The 22,404-nt window shown below is 54.9% G+C and overlaps 1 protein-coding gene across 1 annotated transcript; it reads left to right on the top strand.

Annotated features, from left to right (window-relative positions):
* The first annotated feature begins 996 nt into the window (after positions 1 to 996).
* Positions 997 to 22,133, top strand: LOC119105805 (uncharacterized). Its single transcript, XM_037229320.1, has 8 exons — positions 997 to 1,612; positions 7,777 to 7,995; positions 15,331 to 15,768; positions 16,489 to 16,701; positions 18,276 to 18,434; positions 19,521 to 19,667; positions 20,640 to 20,849; positions 21,255 to 22,133. Exons 1-8 carry the CDS (start codon positions 1,393 to 1,395, stop codon positions 21,548 to 21,550), a joined length of 1,902 nt encoding a protein of 633 aa, XP_037085215.1. The 5' UTR covers positions 997 to 1,392; the 3' UTR covers positions 21,551 to 22,133.
* The last annotated feature ends 271 nt before the right edge of the window (positions 22,134 to 22,404 follow it).

Raw genomic sequence — 22,404 nt, forward strand, 5'->3', positions numbered from 1 at the left:
CAGTACTTGCGACGCATCCATGCGTCACATTCATGTGCGTTTCTAAAAACAACGGACTCCATTCGCTTACGCTTTGTGTCACCTACAGGGGGACGACAATCGTGGCTGTAGTGAACTCCCGTTTCACGCCCTAAAGGCGTCTCACTGGTTTCAAAAGCCTGACTTGTTGGGTGGCTATGATGAGCGCTGCTACCAACACTTCCGGCGTGACCGGGCGCCTCTGGCTGACCGGCGCGGCTCTGCGCCTCCCTCGCTTCCTCCAGGACGCAACGGCTCTGCGCCTCCCTCGCTCCCTCCAGAACGCTGCGACTATGCGCCTTCCTCGTTCCCTCCAGGTTGCTGCCACTCCGCGCCTCCTTCGGTCCCTCCAGGACACCGCGCCTCTGCGCCTCCTTCGGTCCCTCCAGGACACCGCGCCTCTGCGCCTCCTTCGGTCCCTCCAGGACACCGCGCCTCTGCGCCTCCTTCGGTCCCTCCAGGACACCGCGCCTCTGCGCCTCCTTCGGTCCTTCCAGGACACCGCGCCTCCGCGCCTCCTTCGGTCCCTCCAGGACACCGCGCCTCTGCGCCTCCTTCGGTCCCTCCAGGACACCGCGCCTCTGCGCCTCCCTCGGTCCCTCCAGGACACCGCGCCTCTGCGCCTCCCTCGGTCCCTCCAGGACACCGCGCCTCTGCGCCTCCTCCGGTCCCTCCAGGACACCGCGCCTCTGCGCCTCCCTCGGTCCCTCCAGGACACCGCGCCTCCGCGCCTCCTTCGGTCCCTCCAGGACACCGCGCCTCTGCGCCTCCCTCGTTCCCTCCAAAACGCCGCGACTTTGCGCCTCCCTCGTTCCCTCCAAGACGCCGCGGCTCTGCATCTCCCTCGTTCCCTCCAGGACGCCGCGGCTCTGCGCCTCCCCCGTTCCCTCCAAGACGCTGCGGCTCTGCAACTCCCTCGTTCCCTCCAAGACGCCGCGGCTCTGCGCCTCCCTCGTTCCCTCCAAGACGCCGCGGCTCTGCGCCTCCCTCGTTCCCTCCAAGACGCCGCGCCTTTGCACCTCCCTCGCTCCCTCCAAAACGCTGCGACTATGCGCCTCCCTCGGTCCCTCTAGAACGCCGCGGCTCTGTGCCTCTCTCGGTCCTTCCAGGACGCCGCGGCTCTGTGGCTTCTTCGTTCCCTCTAGGACACCGCGGCTCTGCGCCTCCCTCGGTCTCTCTAGGACACTGCGGCTCTGCGCCTCCCTCGTTTCCTCCAAGACGCCGCGTCTCTGCGCCTCCCTCGTTCCCTCCAGGACGCGGCGGTGCCGCGCGGCGCACCGAGGGAAACCCACGGTCACTGGCCAGCCGGTCGGCGTTCGCCATATAACGGCGGGCGGCGGCGGCCACCTTCAGTCGACTCTTGCCGCCGACACGATGCGGGTGCTGCTGGCGGCGGTTCTGGCGGTGGCGGTGGCGGGCGGCGGCGCAGCGCCGTCGGCAAGCATCTCGCTGCCGGCCGAGCACAGGCTGCCGGCCGAGCTGGTCTTGCCTGACACGGCGCACATCCCTGGCCAACGGCTCGGGGAGTGGGGCGTCGACAAGTTCTTCTCGCTCTGGTACATCTTCGCGCTCAGCGACAACGTCGAGGTCTCCAGTGAGTAGCCACGCAGCAATGCGTCAGCTCGGGTCTGGCTGGTGCCGGCGCCTCCCTCTTGCTGTTGAGTCGGAGTTCCTGTCAGCCTGATACACCCCACTGAGCTCAATGTCCCTCCGGCATCGGTCATTTGCTAGGTCCGATTTCACACCAGCATCAGTCATCTGCTAGGTCTGATTCCACAACGACATCAGTCACCTGCTAGATCGGATTCCACAACGACACTATTCACCTGCCAGGTTCGATTCCACAACGACATTAGTCACCTGCTGCGTCTGATTTCACGCCAGCATCAGTCACCTGCTGGGTTCACACCGGCACAGTCTCCCGCCGAACCCCGGTCACGTAACCTTTGGTCCTACAGCCTTCAGGATTGAGGAGTGGTAATAAGGGCCAGTTTGCTGTTTTGCGGTCGCTACCGTTTGCCTGCACAGCAGTCTGCGATCGTTCGTTTTTACTGAGCTGTTGAAATTAATTACAACAGGATCCATGGATATGCCATGGGCATCATGCTGTGTTAGAAGAAACAAGCTCGGTGTGATTTTTTTTACTTTTTCCCCATTCTGTGACATTCAGGCCACCGTGCTGTTGGGGAAATGGAAATCAACCTTGGGAGCCCAAGTCAATTTTTGGCGCTGTGAGGCAGGAATCTAATAAAAAGAATAGAAAGTAGCACCCCTGGATACATCGTTTCAGGTAACTGTGCAAATGCTGATCTCATTTCCCCATTGTCATTTCCCCATATTTCCCCATTTATAGGAAACTAGTCCTAATGAATAGTTCATTAGCTGTGCACATGTTGATCTCATTTATAATCAGCTAGCTTGGCACTTAGCTCATTAGCTGTGCACATACTGATCTCATTTATAAGGAACTAGTAGCTATCAATTAGCTCATGAGCTGTGCACATGCTTATCTCATTAATGGGGAGCTAATACTTATCAGTTAGCTCATCAGCCGTCAGTTTGCCTTCAGTCGTCGCTTCGCCAGCTTCACCGGCTTTGTCACGTCCCCGTAGGACTTCCCACTGTGCCATAAAAAACATTCGAAAATGGGATGATAATCTCGTTCATGAACTATATCCTCAGTGAGGATATTGTAAGTTATCTGCGGTGGTTGACCTATCGGGTCAGATTGATGTGAGCAAACCACGATTTTTTTCGTTTGTTTTCATTGTAGTCTCCTGTGTCCTCACAGAACTAAGATGGCCCTAGACTGAGCCGCACCGCCAATGATTACAAGCAATGATTTAACCTAACGTGAGGCCATTCTTTGACCTTCCTACAATAACCCTGGTTCCGATCGATCTTCTACCTAAATTCTTTGTCTGCAATGATGCTAATGAGGCAGCATGAACGCGTTTTTCTTTTTCTGAGGACTGTTTTCGGGTACTGGTTTGATGTGACCCTGACCTTGAATGGCCCTCACATCACCATTGAGTCACTTCGGACATTTTCGCTAAAAAATGCAAAGACTCTACTGGCTAATTTGACATGTTTAATGGCTGACATTATGTGACCATGACATGTAACGTCTTTTTTCTGTCATGGGCATCGGTGATGTGCATTCTATAACCGATAAACAGCATCCCCGCCAATACCAGAAAACAGCAGAGTAGGAACAACCTAAAACGAGGGGAGCAAGTGCTCCTTTGGATGTCGATTCTTTTCATGCATCAGCGAAGGATTAGTGTCAAACTTTCGCAAAAGTGTGGATAGTAGTGGCCTTCTGTCATTCCGCTCCTGTGTTTACGCGCATGGAGACGTCGGTCTGGAGCGTACAATGCCCACACTATGAGACAGCCCGCTGGGCTAACGCTTTGAGAGGGATTTCGGAGGGGGATTTCCCAGCCTCCACTCCGGTTCAGTGCACACCAGAATTCGCAGAGAGGCGAGTCATGCAGGCTGTCCGTGCCGTTCTTCGGAAACAGTGGTCCAGGGCTGCGCCCGGGGCGCCGGGACCACTCACCCCGCACATCCCGCCGTCACACAGAGCACGACCAAAGGGACTGGCCTCCCGAGAGACCACGCAGGGATTCATATGGAGGACTTATACTTACTATGGACTTATATATACGCAGGATTTGTATTTACTGTGGGCAGTTTGGTGGTGCGCGTGGGTTGATGTGCCACAGAAAGCATAACAGTCCTTGTCTTATGCGTGCGCTCAAGTCACCATCTTTACTCTTTGTGTTATCCTCTTGATGTTGGGTTGTTTAGCGCCGGTTTATTACGAATTTCCCAATAAGATGCACATTGCGGTCCCATGCGGTATAAATGTCAGCTCCCACCTGACTTGGTAGGGACTTTAAACGTGCGGGTCATTAAAGTACAGTTGAAACTCACGTAACGTGGACAAAATTTCGTCATGAAGCATTGCCTAGTTCGTGAACTACGGGAGTGTTAAAAACCTAGATGCGTACCCCTATCCTGATGAGGGACAGTCATCGTTTTATCTTAGATTAATCCCCCAGAATCGAGATTCAGGTCGAGGAACTATTCACAGAAAAAGGGGCGAAGGAGATAAGGAAGAAATGAGCTATGGATCTCGGTTTTTATGCACCGAACGAGCAATTTGTATATTGTCAGACACCCCATGATGTCTATGGGATGATAATAACACAAGCTGTCAAAAACACATGTAGGATTATAAGGTGCACTAGATTTCTAGCTCCCGCAGAAAGGACCCTGGAGCCCTGCTTTCAGGAAAACAGCTCCTGCAACTTATTTAATCGTAAAGCGTGAGGACGAGGAAGGGAGAGCAGCGTGCTACGCGGGGTCTGCAGTTACACGATAATCACCAAAACAGCTGGCTAAATCACTCCCTCAGATATTTTTGGCTGCCACGGAAGTGTAAGTCGAGGTTTTTAACAGCTGAACATGAATCAGGGCTGATAGCTAGTTCAGATGGTTATTTTTTTAATGTAGAGAACCAAATATATCTGGGTTTGAACTCTGAGCTAAGCAGAAAGTTTTTCATCCGCAACGGCTGATCCTAGCAGATGTTAGACGTCATTGAACAATCAGACAAAAGGCACTGGTCTTTATCTTTCTAGAAGGGCATTATCTTTACTCGGTAGTACCCCCCCCCCCCCCCCCCGTCAGTCTAGGACCTGCGTGCAGAACCATCTTTGTTCTTGACCAGATGTAGACGAACCATACTGGGAACTGGCTTAGCTTATCGCAATCCCGTCGTGCAGGCTGGCTTCTTCAGGACGCCAGGCCACTCGCATCCAGTGATTTCATCTTAAAAAACACGCTGTTCCATCTCCATTTCGTCACCTCGCGGAAGCTGTCCGCCCATCTTGTGGGTGTGCAAACGCCAAACCTTCACCCACTTTTCCATTGTGTGGATCTCGATAAAATGACTTATCATCGCCATTATAGCTGGGGTCTTTAACGCGCTAGCTATCCGCTTAGCCTCCGTGTGGCTGTCGCAGATGGAGCCCAAGGCTTCACCTCCTTGACATACATAGATGTGCATAACGCTGGTAATGATGGGAAGGTTCGGCCGTTACTCATATGTGGTCGGGGCCATCCTGAATACGAGCCTAAGAAAAGCAACCCAAACTACTCTCCAGACTTCGCTGGCCCGTTGACCCGTGCAAACTGTGACAGCTGTCATCTTATGGCAATAAATCCGACAGCGGAATATGTCCAGCACTCATGAATGGGTCATACCTGTGTTGGTATCTGTCAGCTCGTCAGTGCTGCAGTGGTACAGTCAGCGCGCCATTTGCATCAGAACCAGAAACGGCCTTCCCAGTCATCGCTGACATCCGAGAAGGGATGCGCTCCCTTTCCGTTCCCACATCCGGGCCTGGTCATGAGCGGCGCCCGGGTGACCGCAGTGTCGCGCGACCCCACCTCACCGAACCTGCACGCGTGGACAGCCGCCCTCCAAGGCCGGGTACGGCACTGTCCTCACACGTACCGTCGAATGCTTGTGAAACGTCCTCAGCCGGAAGCCAGTGAGGCTTGGTATCACGCATCTGACGAACTGACGGGAATTTGACGTAAGAATGGTTGGACAATCGTCTTATGCCATTTTGTGCAAGCCCCTCCTTCTGTTGCTCAGAAATACGAAGGCTGAAGAGCTCCGTCGTTCACCTGGTCACATTCCACCGCACATGAGTGCCTCGGACGAGTATTAAAACTATGCAAACCATCGCAAATGATGTACCAGGATGCAGGAAACTTACCCGACGTGCTTAAGTCACCTGGTTTTCTGTCACGGGCTCCTTTCAGATTGGTCTTACCATATTTTAAGTTTGTCTTATCAGCTGATCTACGCCCGACTTGGTCGCCTTCCAAGGCACCGGGGTTCGTCACGTAACAGTTATATGGTTTTCTGTCGCCGAACCATTCGTCAGGTAGAGCTTTACCTCTCACATGCGACGTGTTACTTGCTATCATCCGAGCTTTCGTGGTTGAATAGTTGCAAGTTCATTGCGTGCGCGGTTTTCTGTTTATAAACTGTCGGACAATTTACATACAAGAAAAGTCCATTTCAAGCAGGCAACCTGACGGCATGCAGTTTGTGGTCAGGAACTTTCCCTTGCCTTTGTCCGGCTATTTTCTACAAGTGCTCATTCTGACAGTGGCGAATGTGTTCCCTTCGTGTCGACGAATTATCGGTGCGAGTTTCCAGTGCGATGGTAGCTGGCGTAATCGGCCAGTCGTGCGGGGAGAACTCGGCAAGGCAAGCTTTATCTTGCTGTGATCCTGCCAAAATCGTGCCGATATGTGCGGGAAATATTTGTATGACCTAGAGTCTCTCAACACATGCCATTGCCTGTCCGCCGCTGCGGTTACTTTGTTTCCTACACTGTGCACCCCGGCTCAGTCTTACATACACACCCCTCCACAACCAACGGGTCTATGCAAAGTCATGCTTTTCGGGCCTTCGTTGTTTGATTTGTAGTATCTTGCAGCTAACCAAAGGTCATGCTTTTAAACCTGGTGATTGCAACCGTCGAACGAAAGCCCTTGAAGTGCGTTCGGTTCATAAAGTATCGAGGTGGCTCTAAGATCCTATCCGGTATTTCGGCAATAGATCGTGTCATGTGAGCTGGTGCGGGGGTAAGCAGATGCATTTCCTCATCATCGTTTGCACGGGCATATAGATTGCTGGACACTAGTGCAGTCAAATACATCCTGAAAGGCGGCTTGTCAAGAGATCCACGAGGATCTTCGCACGTTGTTGTAAAGGGGTAGGTGGCTGCGAAATTGATCATATACTTAAAGCCCGAGGTCTAATTTCTCTGAAGCGATGTGGTCATGTCATGCGTGACAACCCTTATGAATGACGCTAGATGACCCAGGAGTGATTCCGAGGTGCCGTATCTGGCTGTCGGGCGAGGGCTGCAAGTGCACGGCAGGTTATGATCGCGGGTCTCTGTCAGCCGCGCACGAGCGGGATAACACCCCGTGAAATAAGGCGGCCTGTTCATACTCAGGGCGCCATGGAAAACGGCGTACCGCTTCCGCACAATCTTCTGTTCATGTGCGTTCATTCAGTGTGAGCACAATCACCATCATTCCTAAAACTAACCGGCAGTACGGGAACACGTACTAGAGGTCATGCACGTGGAGCATGTTATTAAATAGCGTCACGCTTTGAGCAATTTTCAACTTGCCTTGCGCAATCGTTGCCTTTCGGTTTCACCACGCACGAGAAAGGGAAACCTGTTCGGCGCGATGTAACCGTCATCAAATGTCGTAAAGACGGCGTACCGCCGAAATTATGAATTGCTTTGAAGCGCTGATGAAGGCAAAATTATTTGAGAAGCAGCCCAGCGTTGCCGGGAATGTTTTGCTGCACAAACAACAGCTCTTACAGTCTGCTTACTGTTCGCGATCATGACATGTTTATTAATAAGGCTACGTGGGAACGGGGTCACAGCTGCCTGATGCCTCCAATGGAATAGCAGTGTACAACAATATTGGGTGTATGCTGCGTGTCATGACGGACACCAATTACGGCAGTACCATCAGTAGATTAAACAATCATAGATACGTAGCCGTTTGTGGAATGTGAGCATTCCGACCAAAGCTGTGATGTCTGCAGGACAACACGGTCCGAACAAGGCCATGACCGTGAGACGACACGACGGTCAGAGCGGGGTCGTTTGACCATGGTGTGACAAGGCCGCGTCATTTCAGAGGAGGCCTACACCGTGCTGGCCCCGAGCAACGAGGCGTTCGATCGCGTCAAGCTGACGCCTGGCTTCTCCGGCCGCGACCACATCGTCAACGTGCTTCGAAACCACATCATCCTGGGCGAGGTGGTGACTGAGGAACGCCTGAAGCAGCTGAAGGAGGGTAGCCAGCTCAAGCTGAACACGCTGCTCGGCACAACGGCCGTCTTCACCAGCCGGGCAGGTACGTCACAAGATCTTGTCGCCGGCCGGGCAGGTAAGTCGCCAGATCTTGTCGCCGACCGGGGAGGTACGTCACAAGATCTCTGCCGACAGGGCAGGTACGTCACAAGATCTCTTTGCCGACCGGGCAGGTACGTCACAAGATCTCTGTCGACAGGGCAGGTACGTCACAAGATCTCTTTGCCGACCGGGCAGGTACGTCACAAGATCTCTTTGTCGACCCGAGCAGGTTCGTCGCAAACGCTTACACCATCCGGACGGGCACGCCACAGAAACTCCTCGGTAGCCAGGCACGCCGCTGGACACCTGTCGTCTCGTTACACAAAACGCCGGTTACCGGAGGTCCGGCCCCGTGTGTGGGACGCGTGGCCAAACGCCTGCCGACGCCACGCCAAGCACGCCCTCCCATGGTGGACGTGCTTGACGTGGCGTGCGGCGGTGGCGGCTGGGCCATTATACGAGGCGTGTCCGCAGTGGACAGGTACCGTCCTCGTGACACGCCACTGGGTGGGCGTGGTCTACAGTGAAAAATGACTGACTCCCTTATCGACTCCGAAGCGGCATTCCTCACAAACGTTGCATGAAGTCACCGCCATAGCGTGCAGCCGGACAAGGCGCATAGAACTTAGAATGCATTCGTGAGTCGCAAACTCGCCTAAAAAAAACGGAAGCCAGTGCGGCAGCGAGGACATCTGCAGCCGCTGCGAAGCTCCAGCGCCCCCGGCTATAGCGGACCGCGCTGTTCCGCACGGTCGCCCTGCGACGCCCCCACAGCCCGCCATACCCGTCACGCCGCCTCACGCCGCCGTCACGCCGCCTCACCGCGCGTGACTCAGACGGACGGCGTCTGTTGCGGCGCCGTCGGCCGACTCCTGGAAATCGGCGGCCGGGGCGGCGACGCCGCCAGGCACTTCGTCACACGCGGGCCGCGCCGCCGCGCGCGGCTCCTGGAAGCCGTCGGGGGCCCGCGCGATAGTGGGCGCCGAGGCGGCCGGTCGACAAAGGACACACTCATCCACTGTTGTGGTCGCTGCCGCGGGTCTTGGACTTACGTAACACACGCAGTTTGGCGGCGAGGGCTCACGGGTGGCGGGCGAGTAAGCGCTGCTGTGTTGCGTCGAGCCCGTAAGCTTGATCCGTGCCGTCACACAACATCGCCCAGGCTCGACTACGTTGTGTACTCCTCTAAGGGCCACTCGGGTGCGGTCCGTCGGGTGCAGTCAGTCTGGTGCGGTCAGCCTGGTACGGTCAGTCGGATGCGGTCAGTCGGGTGCAGTCAGTCGGGTGCGGTCAGTTGGATGCGGTCAGTCGGGTGCAGTCAGTCGGATGCGGTCCGTCGGGTGCAGTCAGTCGGGTGCGGTCAGCCTGGTGCGGTCAGTCGGATGCGGTCCGTCGGGTGCAGTCAGTCGGGTGCGGTCAGTTGGATGCGGTCAGTCGGGTGCAGTCAGTCGGGTGCGGTCGTCAGTTTAGTGCAGTAAGTCGGGTGCAGTCAGTCTGGTGCGGTCAGTCAGCGTAGTCAGTTTGCGCTCCACTTAGTACATCGAATAGCCGCGGAAACATCGGGGCCTGGCGGAGAAAGCGGAAGGAGACGGTAACCTTATGGGCGGAGGAGCAGGGAACGCATGTCAGACCCTGAACTCCTGAGCTTCTCGTGAACGGTACCGATGTGGAAGTTTAAATGCTTAAAACAAGATGTTGAGCTGAATTTATCGGCCAAGGGTCTCAAATATAGAAAAGAACTTCTCGAAATCCAAGGGAAGTTTTATTTTAGGTATGGGCTAGTTTGTCTCCATAGACTTGCTACCCCCCCCCCCTCTCGACGCTTTCCCAACGTCGGCATGTTTCCCGTGCCTACGAATGCTATGGGCATAAATACACCTCAAATTGTATTGGGGTCCTCTTTCGTTTTGTCGCTAGACTTGTGCTCCAAATGAAATGATCCCATCTGCCTAAAGGTTACGGCGGCCAGGACCCCACCAACTACAGCGGAAGCCATGGCCAGGCATGTCGTTAGCACTCGATTTTTAGCATCGGATTTTATAGATCCGCACAACAAAAGCAAAGCATTGGAAAAAATGCATGTGCACTATCTGACCGCAGTTGCGATATTTTACATTGAAGCACCGTTTGCGATGTTCCTCAGCCGGTTCGTCCCCGTCTGCTACTGCGCCACTAACAGCCCCTTTGGTTTAAACTCCTCAACCATCAGGGTGGCACTGCGGCCTTGGACAGTTCCAACGAGCTCGAAAGCAACAGTCTCCATTTTTCAACATGATAGTGCGAACGAAGGCGGTATTTTCCAGGATCGGGGCGTTGTTTTCTGTCCAGGGAGTGTCATGGTTACCACCGGTGTCGATCGATGCTACGAAATACTCATCGTCGTCTACACATTGGCTGCACGCAGAACACGACGCGTCATTTGTTGGCGCAGTGAGTTGCGTTTGGCTGAGATACAAGCGGAAGCCGGCATTTCTAATAGTTGCGGGCCTCAAAATGACTCCTGGCGCAACGTATCGTACTCTAAAAGCTGTCTGCTACGTTACCACTAGTGCTATTTAATTGCATTATGCACGAGCAAGCCATCAGCGGGCCGAGGTGCATCATGTCTTCTCCACAGGACTTGGTTGGCTGAATTAATCAGTGTTAAACGGCCAGCAGTCCCATCGGTACACCTCCAGTTGTGAAAGTGATGACAATGGACTCCGGCCATATCGCAACCATCAAATTCGTGTTCAGCGGTGCCCACATTAAGCCGACGGCAGGACCCCGGCCGGGTTCGTCGGCGCCGCCTGCCGCCTTAGCCGCGTCGCCTCAGCCACCGTCGGAAGTCGGGGCACGCGCGGTGGGTCCCGTTGGCAGAGCCACCCGGGCCGTCTGACTCACGGCTCGCGCCGCTCCCGTGTGCCGCACCTGGGCCGGGCCGGCTGTGCACGCGCCGGCCTTAGCAGAACACGCCGTGGCGCCTTCAGATGAGTCAGCGGCCTCTGCCGGCGCGAGCCGCACGCCCCCGGGGCCACCGGCTGGCTCTGGTGTATGGGACCGTCGCTACCTTCACTTCCCCCCCTCCCCCCGGACTTTGATAAGATAAGGGGGGGGGGGCTGAGTGTGTCATGCACATTCGTAGAATGGTAAAGTCGAAGACACCTGTACGGCGGTAGTCAGAAACTGTCAGCGCTGGTGTGATTCCCACTGTGTGGGTGAGTGTGAGGAGCTTTACCATCTTGGAGGATTATGTGGCCCGCTGTAGGGAATATAGCTCTACTTGCAACAAGCCGCAAGCGAGAGAAGACAACTGCAGATGTGCTAGTGACCTATTAAAGGCACGAGTTCGTAGAAAACCATATCCCAAAGCAGGATGGCACCGATATGGGCCATCTCTGTTGGCTGCGGATGAATGATGTGCAAACAGCTGATACCAGAAGCGTTCGTTTTCGGAACGGCACCAATGTGCCTCAAATCGTGCCTCGTGCCATGACGGCTGAGTGCCTCCAGATTAAGGAAGCATTTGAGAGGGCGTTCCCAGGTCATCCAGAGCTGGAATTTTCAGACATCGGAATCAGGCTTTACGGGATCAATCTGCACGATAATCAACGTGCTGACGAAATTTTGTAATAGGAAACGTGGCTTGATATGGCCAATTCTTTGAATTTTAGCCGAAGCTGGCGTAGCACTAGCTTTGGCTCAATACCTTGGCGTGCAATGGGGCTTAGAACCCGTGGAGGGCTCTTCAACCCCAGAAGCGTGGGAATTCCGAAAGTGGGTGAGTCCATGGAACGAGTCTCCTGTTTAAAGTCCGTGCTTTTGATACATCGTTTAAGGGCCAATGTAAAACTCACGATAAGTGAATGAGCAGGCTTAATATTCCTACGTCCCTGATTAGATCCAAATTGGGCATATGTGAAGCGTACCTACCAGGTGTGAAACCGGCGGCTCAGCGTGATTCCCGAATGTAACTGGATTGTGTTTAAAAGAAGGGATCATGTTTTCTGGTGAAATCGCTACCAATGCAGAGCTTGGCTTCCTGCCGCCAGGCTGCTTCTGCTGACCTAACATGCTCTCCGCTAAGACAGCTATAACTTATTTAACAATGCGGTCATGATTAGGCACGGTATTGGAGCGCTAGTTATAGATCAGCCGCGTCGGGTGTTAGCAGGCGACCACGTCTTATACCAAAACTGTGCGAACTGCACGTTCGTTGACGTGCGCCAGCTAGGCGGCTATAGTGTGGACGCACAGATATCTCGGTTGATTCATACCTCATGCCTTTGCCACCGGCGGTGCGGGCTCATGACCGTAAGTGCCATTCCATGGAGAGGTGGCCGCTGATAACCTTGGCATCGCCCTTGACCCGACGCCATGGTAACGGCTCGTGGTGGACGGTCGCTGGCCGCGTCAGCTGCGACCGGCAGAGACCGTGACTGATTCGAGATAGTCGCAAGTTTTCAGCCGGGGCAGTGTCAGGTCTCGTCCGGGAACGGACGCGCCGTGGTCCGGGGAGGCGTCTGGACGCTCTGGACCGAGACCGTCACGAACTTCCAGCCGGCCCGAGGCCGTCTGTCAGCCGAGTACTAAAACGGTCTGTCAGTCCTGGACGGCGGCCGCCTGTTGGTCGTGGACTGAAGCTGTCTGTTAGTCGAGGACTATAGCCATTTGTCAGTCGATAACTACAGCTGTCTGTCAGTCGAGAACTACAGCATTCTGTCAGTCGAGGACCGCAGCTGTCAGTAGAGAACTGTAGCTGTCTGTCAACTGTCAACAGCAGAGAACTGTAGCTGTCGAGAACTACGGCATTCTGTCAGTCGAGGACTGCAGCTGTCTGTGAGTGGAGAACTGCAGCCGTTTGTCAGTCGAGGACTGCAGCTGTCTGCCAGTCGAGGGCTGCAGCTGTCTGTCAGTCGAGGGCTGCAGCTGTCTGTCAGTCGATGAATGCAGCTGTCTGACAGTCGAGAGCTGTGGCGGTCTGTCGGTCGATGGCTGCAGCTGTCTGTCAGTCGAGGACTGCAGCTGTCTGACAGTCGAGAGCTGTGGCGGTCTGTCAGTCAAGGGCTGCGGATGGGTTTTAGTTGCGGACTGAAACGGTCGACCCTGGACGGCCGCTGCAGTGGCGATCCAACACCCCACCAGAACGGCGACGAGGAGCACGTCCGGACACTTCTCTGTGTACGGAGTGTCCGGATGTGACGCGGACCGCTTGGTCCTGGCCAGCTGACCGAGCCTGCCATTCACAGACGGCAGCGTCCGTCGGCGGCAGGACTTGAAGCCCCTGTGGCTGGGCTTGCAAACGAAGGCAGATCACCCTTGCTATTTAGCGGACGTGCATCCTAAGCAGCCAGCGACATAGATAACGATGACGCATCGAAGACGCGCTGGACGTGGCGCACCGGTGCTGTTTTCTGATGGGCTTACTCACGGCGCCTCGACCCCCACTGCCTGGTGTCGTTGCAACGCCGCGCCCGGCCGGGGAGTGATGGCTCTGCAACAGCAGTGCGCTCGCGGCATAGCGCGTGAGGGCTGCCATCGTCTCAGTGGTAGTCGTCGTCCGCGGACCTGTGGCACGAGGCCGTCTGAAGAGCGGCGCCGGCGTCGAAGGCCGGTGCTAGCCCCAGCCCCGGCCCCGGCTTGGTCCCGCCCCGCCGCCACCGGCGCCGCGCCTCAAGGCTGCGGCTCGCCATTTTCACAGACACGCGGCAGCCGTGCTCGCGTGCGGCAAAAACGCCGCGGAACGCCCCGGTTGAGTGCCGGACGATAGCGGCATTGATAGGAATGGTAGCCAGCCCACTAGAACGGGTGGCACTCCAAGCGGAAAAGAGTAGCTAACCCGTGAAAAGCATGAGGCTAATGTAAGACCCCCGATGGCGGTTGTTCCAGCTTCATGCGACTGGAAGATAATCGTGGACGGAAATCGTTCCGGCGAAGAGAAAAACTTCTGAGAAATAGCCTTATCCGTTATCTCATACTGCCCCGTGATAGCCATTAACTCGTACCAAACCTCCCGTGAAATTTCAGCAGACCTATTGGAAGTCCGATGTCGAAATAAAGTTGGAAATGCCTTGTTCACTTATAAGATGAATCAGCAAATCATTTATCTAAATCCACCGTTTAAATCCGTTGGGCAAATAGTGATAAGCCACCGTTAGATTATCTGTACACAATTTTTCTATGAAACACCGACGGTGTATGTCGAGTGGTCCGGTACTTCACTAATGCTATGTTTGATCACGTCGACCCGAGCTCTCTCGCTCACTTTCACGGACAAACGGGTTGTTCAGGTAATAAATCGCCTGATATTGGTAGACAGCAAATATGACATCTGCATAGTTCAGCTGAGATCTGGATTCTTGGTGCATATCAAGCTGTCATCGAGCCTACCGCAGAACATGCACAGATCAAGCGTCTGCGATAACGAATGAACTGAGTTATTTAATCGCCCACCGAATCCATTGTCTCCATTGAACATATCGCCCCAGTCAGGACCTCCAGTCCGTTGACTCCCTCACGCGAACAGCGACCAGCTCGGCCAGCCAGTCAGTGTCTGTCAGGCCCCGCCGTCAACGGGCGCATGGGTAAGGTGGGTTACCAGCCGAGGCGGCGGCACCCGGCTCTGTCCGCCTGGGTCCGGCCTGAGCTGGTGTCCCGTCAGCGGTCAGCGCACGCCCGCCGACAGTGGCGGCACGCCCGCCGACAGTGGCGGCACGCCTGCTGACAGTGGCGGCACGCCTGCCGACAGTGGCGGCACGCCTGCTGACAGTGGCGGCACGCCCGCTGACAGTGGCGGCACGCTCGGTGAAGCTCGCCGACGCAGCCGAGTGCCGTCCATATCCGGCGGCGGCTTGGGCGTCCGTCCTGCGCTCTTCCCGGGCAGCTGGGACTGCGGGCCGTCCTTCCACTTTATGACTTCGCTTGCGTAATCGACAAATAATGATCACATCGCGTAAAAATCGTAAAGATATCCCAATGCTTGGTTTCATCCAAGCGTGTACGAGAAATCTGAGATGAGCAACGTTCAGTTCTTGTCCATAATCGAAGGTTCTAAACCGCTGAATCGTGTGCATCCCGGGCAGGCTGCGTTGATAACCTTTGCGATGTACACCCTTGCTTTTAAACATCAAACGTTTTGTGCAGTGGGCATTCGCGTATGACTGATCTACATGATAATGTATGATCGCCTTTGCTGAATATATTGTTTTCATGCCCTGTTGGGTCGTGTTTGGACACAGCATCTTTCCACCAGCACTGTTTGCAAGTGCATCCGTGCGGGTCCTCTCCGCAGCGATCAAACAGTCTCATCACTCCCTTAAGTGTCTTTCTCTGTGACAGCGTCTCCTTTTTTCCTCAGGGCGTCTCTATGTAAACAAAATCGAGATCATCGGCGACATCTTGGAGATCACCAACGCCAGCATCGTACGCACCGCCGACTACATCCCGCTGCCGGACACCCTGCGGCCGTCTGCCGAACCGGACGTTGCTGAGTCACCGATAGATGGCAGCGGCGACACTGAGCCGGGTGACCTCACCGCCAGTGAGACGGCCTCGCTGCCGCTGCTGAATGAGGTAGGCGAGCTGTCGGACCCGGAGCCGGGGCTGGCGGTGGCTCACGCGGTCGACCCGGTCGGCCACGAGTTCGCCACCAACAACCAGCGGGTGAAGATCCCAGCCGTCGGCAAAGACAGCTTCGTCGAGGCTGTGGAGGACGCGCTCAGTCTGCTCCGCTCCGGTGTCGGCGAGTTCCAGGGCTACTTCTACGACGCCAACATCACCTCCATGTTCAGCAAAGGTCAGCCACCACGGGGATGTCTCGGATTTCGCACGCGGTTCGAGTAAAGCGCGAGCGCATCACCTGCTTGACTTACCGTTTAAGGCGCTCGACTGGCGTGCTAGTGGAGAAGAAGGAATCACAATCACATGCGATTCTTGTCATGAAGATATACTATATGTTTAAGCTTCACCTTTTGTTTTTGTAGATATCAAAAACATTTTTTTATTTTAAGAAGCAATGAGTTGAAACAACTTTGTAATGCGCTGTTGACAGCCGAGCCCGTTCCCCGAGGCCGTTTCGCCATCGTAGCCCGGTTGACAAAGGCTAACGCTTGGAGAACAAAAATATCACTGAAGCCTTGACGAAGACCTTGTGCCTTAGCTGGCGTATTCTACAAGGCCAAATGCCCACAGGGATCAAATGGCGGGTGCCCGCGTACAGAGACCTTTCAAGGCACGGCGGAGTTGTTCAGCATTTGTGCCTGAGGGCTAGAGGCCACATGAAGTGTTGGCCTGGAGCTCGTTTCCAAGGAAGCAGCTTCAGGGATTAAAAGAAGTTCTGCCAGAAAACAATCGCGGAATCGTTTGGAACATTGGTAGACACGCTGGTGATCTGGTGCCTTTGGCAATCGGTATTTAGCGGAGATGTGATAGCCACCACACATTTATCAAGTTGTCTGTCGGTGTATTATCGAGATTCATGCTCACAGTTTGAAGATCTTCTTGTTGTATTTCACAGACAAGGAGTACACGCTCTTCCTCCCAGTAAACGAAGCGTTCCAGAGGTTTTACCCGATCGACTGGGGCTTCAACCCCTTCCTGGTCAAGGAGTTTACCCGAGAAACGATTATGAACCACTTTGCGCCGGGAAAGCTCACCAGCAAGGATATCAAGGATGGACTCAGGATCAAGACCATGGGCGGCAAGGAGCTTAAGTTCAAAAAAGTCCCAGGTAAGTCAGAGTATCCGCGCTAGGACAGACCTAACGTCGTAATTGTGAGTCTGTGACTCTCAGACTCTTGTGAGCCTGTGACGCGCATGTCACCGGCTGTAGCAAACGTGAAATATTGTGACATTGAAAACTTATTGATGGCACACGCATTGTCCAACTAAAAAACGAATGCGATATGTATGCGTCACAATGCGAATTATCTCCATGAGATTGGTTGGATTCAAATCGGGGTCTTCTGATTGGCAGCACAGCGCTCTACCAGCTGAGCTACCTATCTGAGCTATACCACTTAATCCTTCACAGTTAGCTCAATCGGTAAGGCACCGGAATCACAATCAGAAAACCCCGACTCGAATGCCAGCGATTACAAGGCAAGAATGCAAAAATGCAGGTTGTGACGCTTACATGCATGACTGAAAACAAAGACCATACAGTCTTTCTCAGGACTCAATAACAGCCGACGACGGCCAAAGAACCAACTGGCCAAACCGTGAAATGCATACTAACACACCGGACAAGATGGATAGTCCGAGCAATTATCTCACCCGTGAGCTCCCACAGATTCTGCTGTATGCTGCTCAGACGCATTAAACGCGGTTGCTTTGCGTACTTCCCGCTGTATAACCCACGCTGTTTGTAGGCAATCCTCTTCTGTTCAGGTTCGCATGGTGGGCTGTAAGGCTAGTTAATTTCCCCATTCGCATATCAACTGATCACTTAAGCTCAGTGGCTACCCGAATGTCTTAGGGGCCAGTTCCTGGCTCCTAGCGCATTTGGAAAGCTTCGTCTGGCGAAAATTTGGCAGAGTCAGACAAAGCTGTCAAGCTTGAGACCTCGTCTTAGTGGGAGCTTAAGGCGTCGTATCTGATGCGGTTGAGACTACGGGCGCCCTCTCTCGTAGCGCGTGCCAAATGTCCAGGTCCGTGATGGTCGCATAACAGTGTTGATATCGAACAAGTCCATGGGAAACTCAGGGACCACGGGAAGCCCTCCACCTGCGCCTGATCACGTTTTTTTAACCATGCTTGGCTGGAAAGTTTGCTTTGGGTATTTACGGACGTTTTGCGACGCAGATTCTGTGATGAAATCCGTAGTAATACTTTGCTGTTTTGGGGGTTTCCGTCATATGTCACGCAGGCACCGCAAAAGTACATAGCACTGTTCTCTCCCATACGGCCTCAGTTTTTAACTGAACGTATCCGTCTTGGAAAATCTTACCTTATGCCTTGCTGGTTTGCGGTTTTTGACTAGATCAGGGCACCAACCAAATAGCCAAGGAATGGATACGTTTCGCGTGCCTGTGAAATGCGTGAGAAACGCATCACTACTGGCAACGCTTACGTTTAGTCTCGCAACGCATCGTTTACTCCCATGTGTCTTGGATACCAACCGTAATTAAGCCCTCTCGGGATTTTCCCGTGCCCTTCGATCTGATGTCTTGCGCGTTATATACCCTGTCCTGTTACCGCGAAAACTGTCCTAATTAGCACTTCTGCCTTTGTTCTGTTCCGCTGATCATTCCGTCTCAGAGCGACACGACAGCTGACTGCAGGCTCGCCCCACATCGCCCGCAGAAAACATCCTGGTGAATGGCAACCCGCTGTTCCTGGGCGACACGCCCATCTCGCACGGCAACATCCTCTTCCTGGATGAGCTGCTCTTCGTCGACTATGACGTGGTCGCCGAACTGCGGCTGCAGCACAGAGACAAGGAGACTGCGCCCCTGGTGGCCGGTAGGTGGCAAGGCAGTGGTGCGTGCGTGCGTGAGTGCGTGTGCGTTTGCACGTGCTTTGGTGGGCAGGGACAGGGGCGGCTCCACGGATTTGGAGTTGGGAGCAGACGGGATTTTCCAGGGGGCCTCCTGGACAAAATGGGGCTTTTTCAGAGGAGGGGGAGGGGGGCTGCTGGGCAGTGTCGGATTCAAGGGGGAGGGGCGCCGAGGACATGTGCCTTCTTGTCAGATTGGTACATGTATCATATCCAGGCAAAAACAAATATGGACAACTAAAAATTCAGAATGAGGACCCTCTTATTGGCCAGCATAGGGTTTCGCTGCCCTAAAACAGGCACATCTGCCCCAGAAAGGGCCTCCTGATGCATGGAGGTACCCGCTTATCCAGAACAGTATGCTTCCGATTCGCGAAGGGGCCCAAAATCCAGCCAAGGGCCGTGTTATCCCAATACGGGGCATCCTGATACAGACCTGCAGCTATCTGATGCATAAAAGGGGCCTCCTGCATATGGAGGGTGGCGCCTAGTTCAGAACAGGGACCCCTAGGTCGTAACGGATGCCTCCCGAGCGAGCAAAGGGGCCCCTGGGAAAACTCTTGATGCAGCAAAGCGTGTTCTGGGCCCGATTTATTACTCCTTAGCTCAGTTAAGAGGTTCGCTTTTATCTGAATATTCGTAATCTGCGCGTAGCTGCAATGCCCTTGGTTTTGGAAAAAGGAGCCTCCCCAAAATTAACGGGGAAAAACATGCCCTTCTTCCTCTCCCTTGCCGGCGGATAGAGATGCAACTACCCTCCGCCCCCTCTTCCTGCTGCGTAGTCCCTGGGAGGGAAAGGTTCAGCGTTTTTCAGAGCCTGATGCACGTGAAGTTTTATCACAGAGGTGCTTGAAACTTGAGGGATCTATAGAGCTACGTACATAGCGTGGGCCTCGGGCGTGGTGATCTACGGAAAGATACACGCGTTGTTTGGATTTTGGTCCTCTGTTCCAGCCCAACAGGACGTCTTAAGGACTTCTCCCGCTGGAATACGGGCGCGCTGCTTACGACATTCCCGAATATGCAGTGCTCTGACTCACTGTTCTCCGCAGGAGTGGCCGGAGAGGCACTCTTTCTGGCGCATCTGATCGGAGAACTGACGCACCGAGAAAACTCAGGAAGTGATGCCACCTTCAACAAGTTCATTGACTACCTGTACCGGAGCTTCGACGACATTGTAACAAGCGTCTCGAATGACTGTAAGCACCTCGATGTGTTAGCCTGTTGAACACCTCTGGTTTTTGCTGTGGCACACCAGAAATGTTTATCTATTTCTTTGATAGAAAGCACACATGATTGGTGTAAATGGCGCCACGTCGTATAGCATTACTGCACTAACACACGGCTGTGTAAGAACGTTTAGCATGATTTTCTCATGTGTACATTCATGAAAGGTGAGTTGGGTGCGCATTCTTAGCAGCAAGGAAACCTGTGGATCAAACCGGTCCGTTTTTTCCGTTATCGCCCGTGTCTCCGGTCAGTGTTTTCGGCCGGCAAAAGTAGTTCGTCCGGCGTTCGTGACCCGCCGTCTGCCGCCCCGTCCGACCGCCGCGTGACCTCCAGCTTAGCCCCAATCCCCGGGGCTGCTTGACGCCTGCCGTCCCGGCGCCGACGTGACGCGACGACCTTTCGCATCTCCCAGAGCCTGGCCTTGACCGGGCCCGCCCGGTGTACACGCGCCAGTAGACGTTGCGTGACTGGCAATTCGAGGCCCGGCTGCCGGTGGGCCGATTTGGTGGTCGGGTTGAATCAGGATCGATAACTGATTTTATTTGCGGTGGGGCGACCACACTGATGAAATTGTATTGGCATTTGTGTGGTGTAGATGCATGGATCAGTCGCACGATACTACGCTGCTTTTTCTGGTCACCTGAGGGAGTGATGCCGCTTGACGTCAGGGCGTCACCTGATCGCTTGTTTTTGTGCGTCCTTTGTCATCGCTGACCCTAGAGCCGCATCGCGTGCCCTGCTACCCCCTCACTTGGCGGTATCTGTCACCGCCCAGCAGCAAATACTCGCTGCGTACGACCGCTGTGCCGCTGCGCCGCTGTCCGCTGTGCCGCTGTGCCGCTGTGCCGCTGCGCCGCTGTGCCGCTGTGCCGCTTCGCCGCTGTGCCGTTGTGCCGCTGCGCCGCTGTGCCGCTGACTCCCGTCCCTGCCGCGCGCCGCAGACAAGTACACGTTCCTGGCGCTGGACGACAGCGCCGTGGCGGCGGCGCTGGGTGCGGCCGGCGGGGACCCGCTGCTGGCCGATTCGGCACTGCGCGACCAGCTGCTGCTGTCGCACCTCGTCCCCGAGCGGCTGTACCAGCACGACCTGCGCGACGGCTTCACCACCCAGACACTCGGCGGGCAGACGATGAAGGTCCAGGTCAAGGACGGTAAGTGCCGGACACCGGGCGGTCGGGCCGCTCGGCGCCTGGTGCGTCACACACAGCCGTGTTGGCTGACTTGGCTGGACGGCTCCGGCTAGCATGCATGCGATGCGGTTAGGGGATCTTCTTATAATTTGCTGGTAAAGATTAGGTTGGGGAAGCAGAGCAAATTGCTTCGAGGTAGAAAAGAGCACCATGTCTTACTGACAGTCTTTGTCACATGTCTCCTTCGTTGTCCTGTTGAAAGGTGTTATACATAGTCATTTGCTTAAGACACCAATTCAAATTATAAATGACTAATGCCTTAAACTCCTAGCTTAGCTTGACGTGCTGGAAAGCGCCGATCACGCTTTGCGGTCGCGGTAGTCCGTAGCCAACGGTAAGCCCGAGCTAACGCTCCGACTGCTCCAGGCGAGACCTTCATCAACGGCGCACGCCTGCTGCCGCGGCAGGAGCACGTCTACAACCTTGGCAACGTACTCTTCCTCGAGTCGTTCCCGTTCATCAGCGCGGACGAGCTGCGCCAGCGGGCGGCGCAGGCCGGCGCCGCCGAGCCGGAGGGCTCGGGCGCGGCGCCGGGCGGGCTCGGCAGCCGGTTCGAGAACGTCGAGTCGTTCGCCGGTGAGCAAGGCTCGCCCGACGGCGTCATCCGCGAGGACGGGCCGCTGCGCGTGACGTCGCTCGAGCCGGCGCGGCCCGAGATCTGAGGCGCCCCGGCGCGGGACGAGCCCCGGCGCGGCCCGAGGTGGGGCTCCTGCCACCGAGTGCGGCCGCAGCGGGCAAGCGAACGCGTGCGCGGAGTGAGGCCCGCGGGAGGTCTGCCCGTGGCCGTGCGGCTGCCGGGACTTGACTGCAGTGTGCGTCGGTGATGTGCCTCTCGCGCAAGGTGCGTGGCCTGCAGCGCGAGGCGGGAGCCGGACGGCGCCAGAAGACGCGTCGGCGGCAGGGCAGAGGTGGGGAGATGCAGGCACGTTATGCGTCAGGACTTAGCTGTTACCCAGGCCCGTGTGCTGACGGCACTTTGGAACCTGTGAACTGGGTACAGCCCAGATCGCAGTGAGTGTTCATGTTAAGCTACGTGGCCCGATGTGTTACGTAACTCTTAGTACCTATGTTGGGATAAAATGAGCGATTGCGTTGAGCCCCGCTGTGTAAGCGTGTTGCGGTTGGGCAACTTAAGTGATTGTGGGGTCCAAGTGTTTCTTTTACACGCCATTGATAATAAGTATTTGTTCACTCGTTGTTACGTGTAACGTACATATCGCTTTATAAATAAATTAACATACAGTGGTATGTTTGTTACTTCCGTCTATTGCATATACCGCAGAGAAAAATCCAACATATACGTGCGATAAACTTCAGGTTATTCGATACTAATGACGCGGAGGAACCATGCGACTCCTGCATTTTGAAACTAAGCATTTATTTACGTCACGAATGCCCAAGAATTGCACACATGGCACCTCCCAGCGAATATTAAAATGTTGCAAGAATTTCCGACTTGTTACGCAAAAAATGTGCAACGCAGACTAACGCAGTGAGCTTTTGGAGGCAATGACTT

This window comes from Pollicipes pollicipes, unplaced genomic scaffold (assembly GCF_011947565.3).
Source record: "Pollicipes pollicipes isolate AB1234 unplaced genomic scaffold, Ppol_2.1 Scaffold_6138;HRSCAF=7277_pilon_pilon_pilon, whole genome shotgun sequence".
NCBI classification, from domain to species: Eukaryota; Metazoa; Arthropoda; class Thecostraca; order Pollicipedomorpha; family Pollicipedidae; genus Pollicipes; species Pollicipes pollicipes.

What these genes read in the sequence shown, in the direction of transcription:
- LOC119105805 (XM_037229320.1), top strand. Translation starts at nt 1,393, where the DNA reads ATGCGGGTGCTGCTGGCGGCGGTTCTGGCGGTGGCGGTGGCGGGCGGC. An exon ending in TAAGTTCAAAAAAGTCCCAG is followed by an intron (nt 16,702 to 18,275) that starts GTAAGTCAGAGT and finishes CATCGCCCGCAG; the next exon opens with AAAACATCCTGGTGAATGGC. An exon ending in AACAAGCGTCTCGAATGACT is followed by an intron (nt 19,668 to 20,639) that starts GTAAGCACCTCG and finishes CGCGCGCCGCAG; the next exon opens with ACAAGTACACGTTCCTGGCG.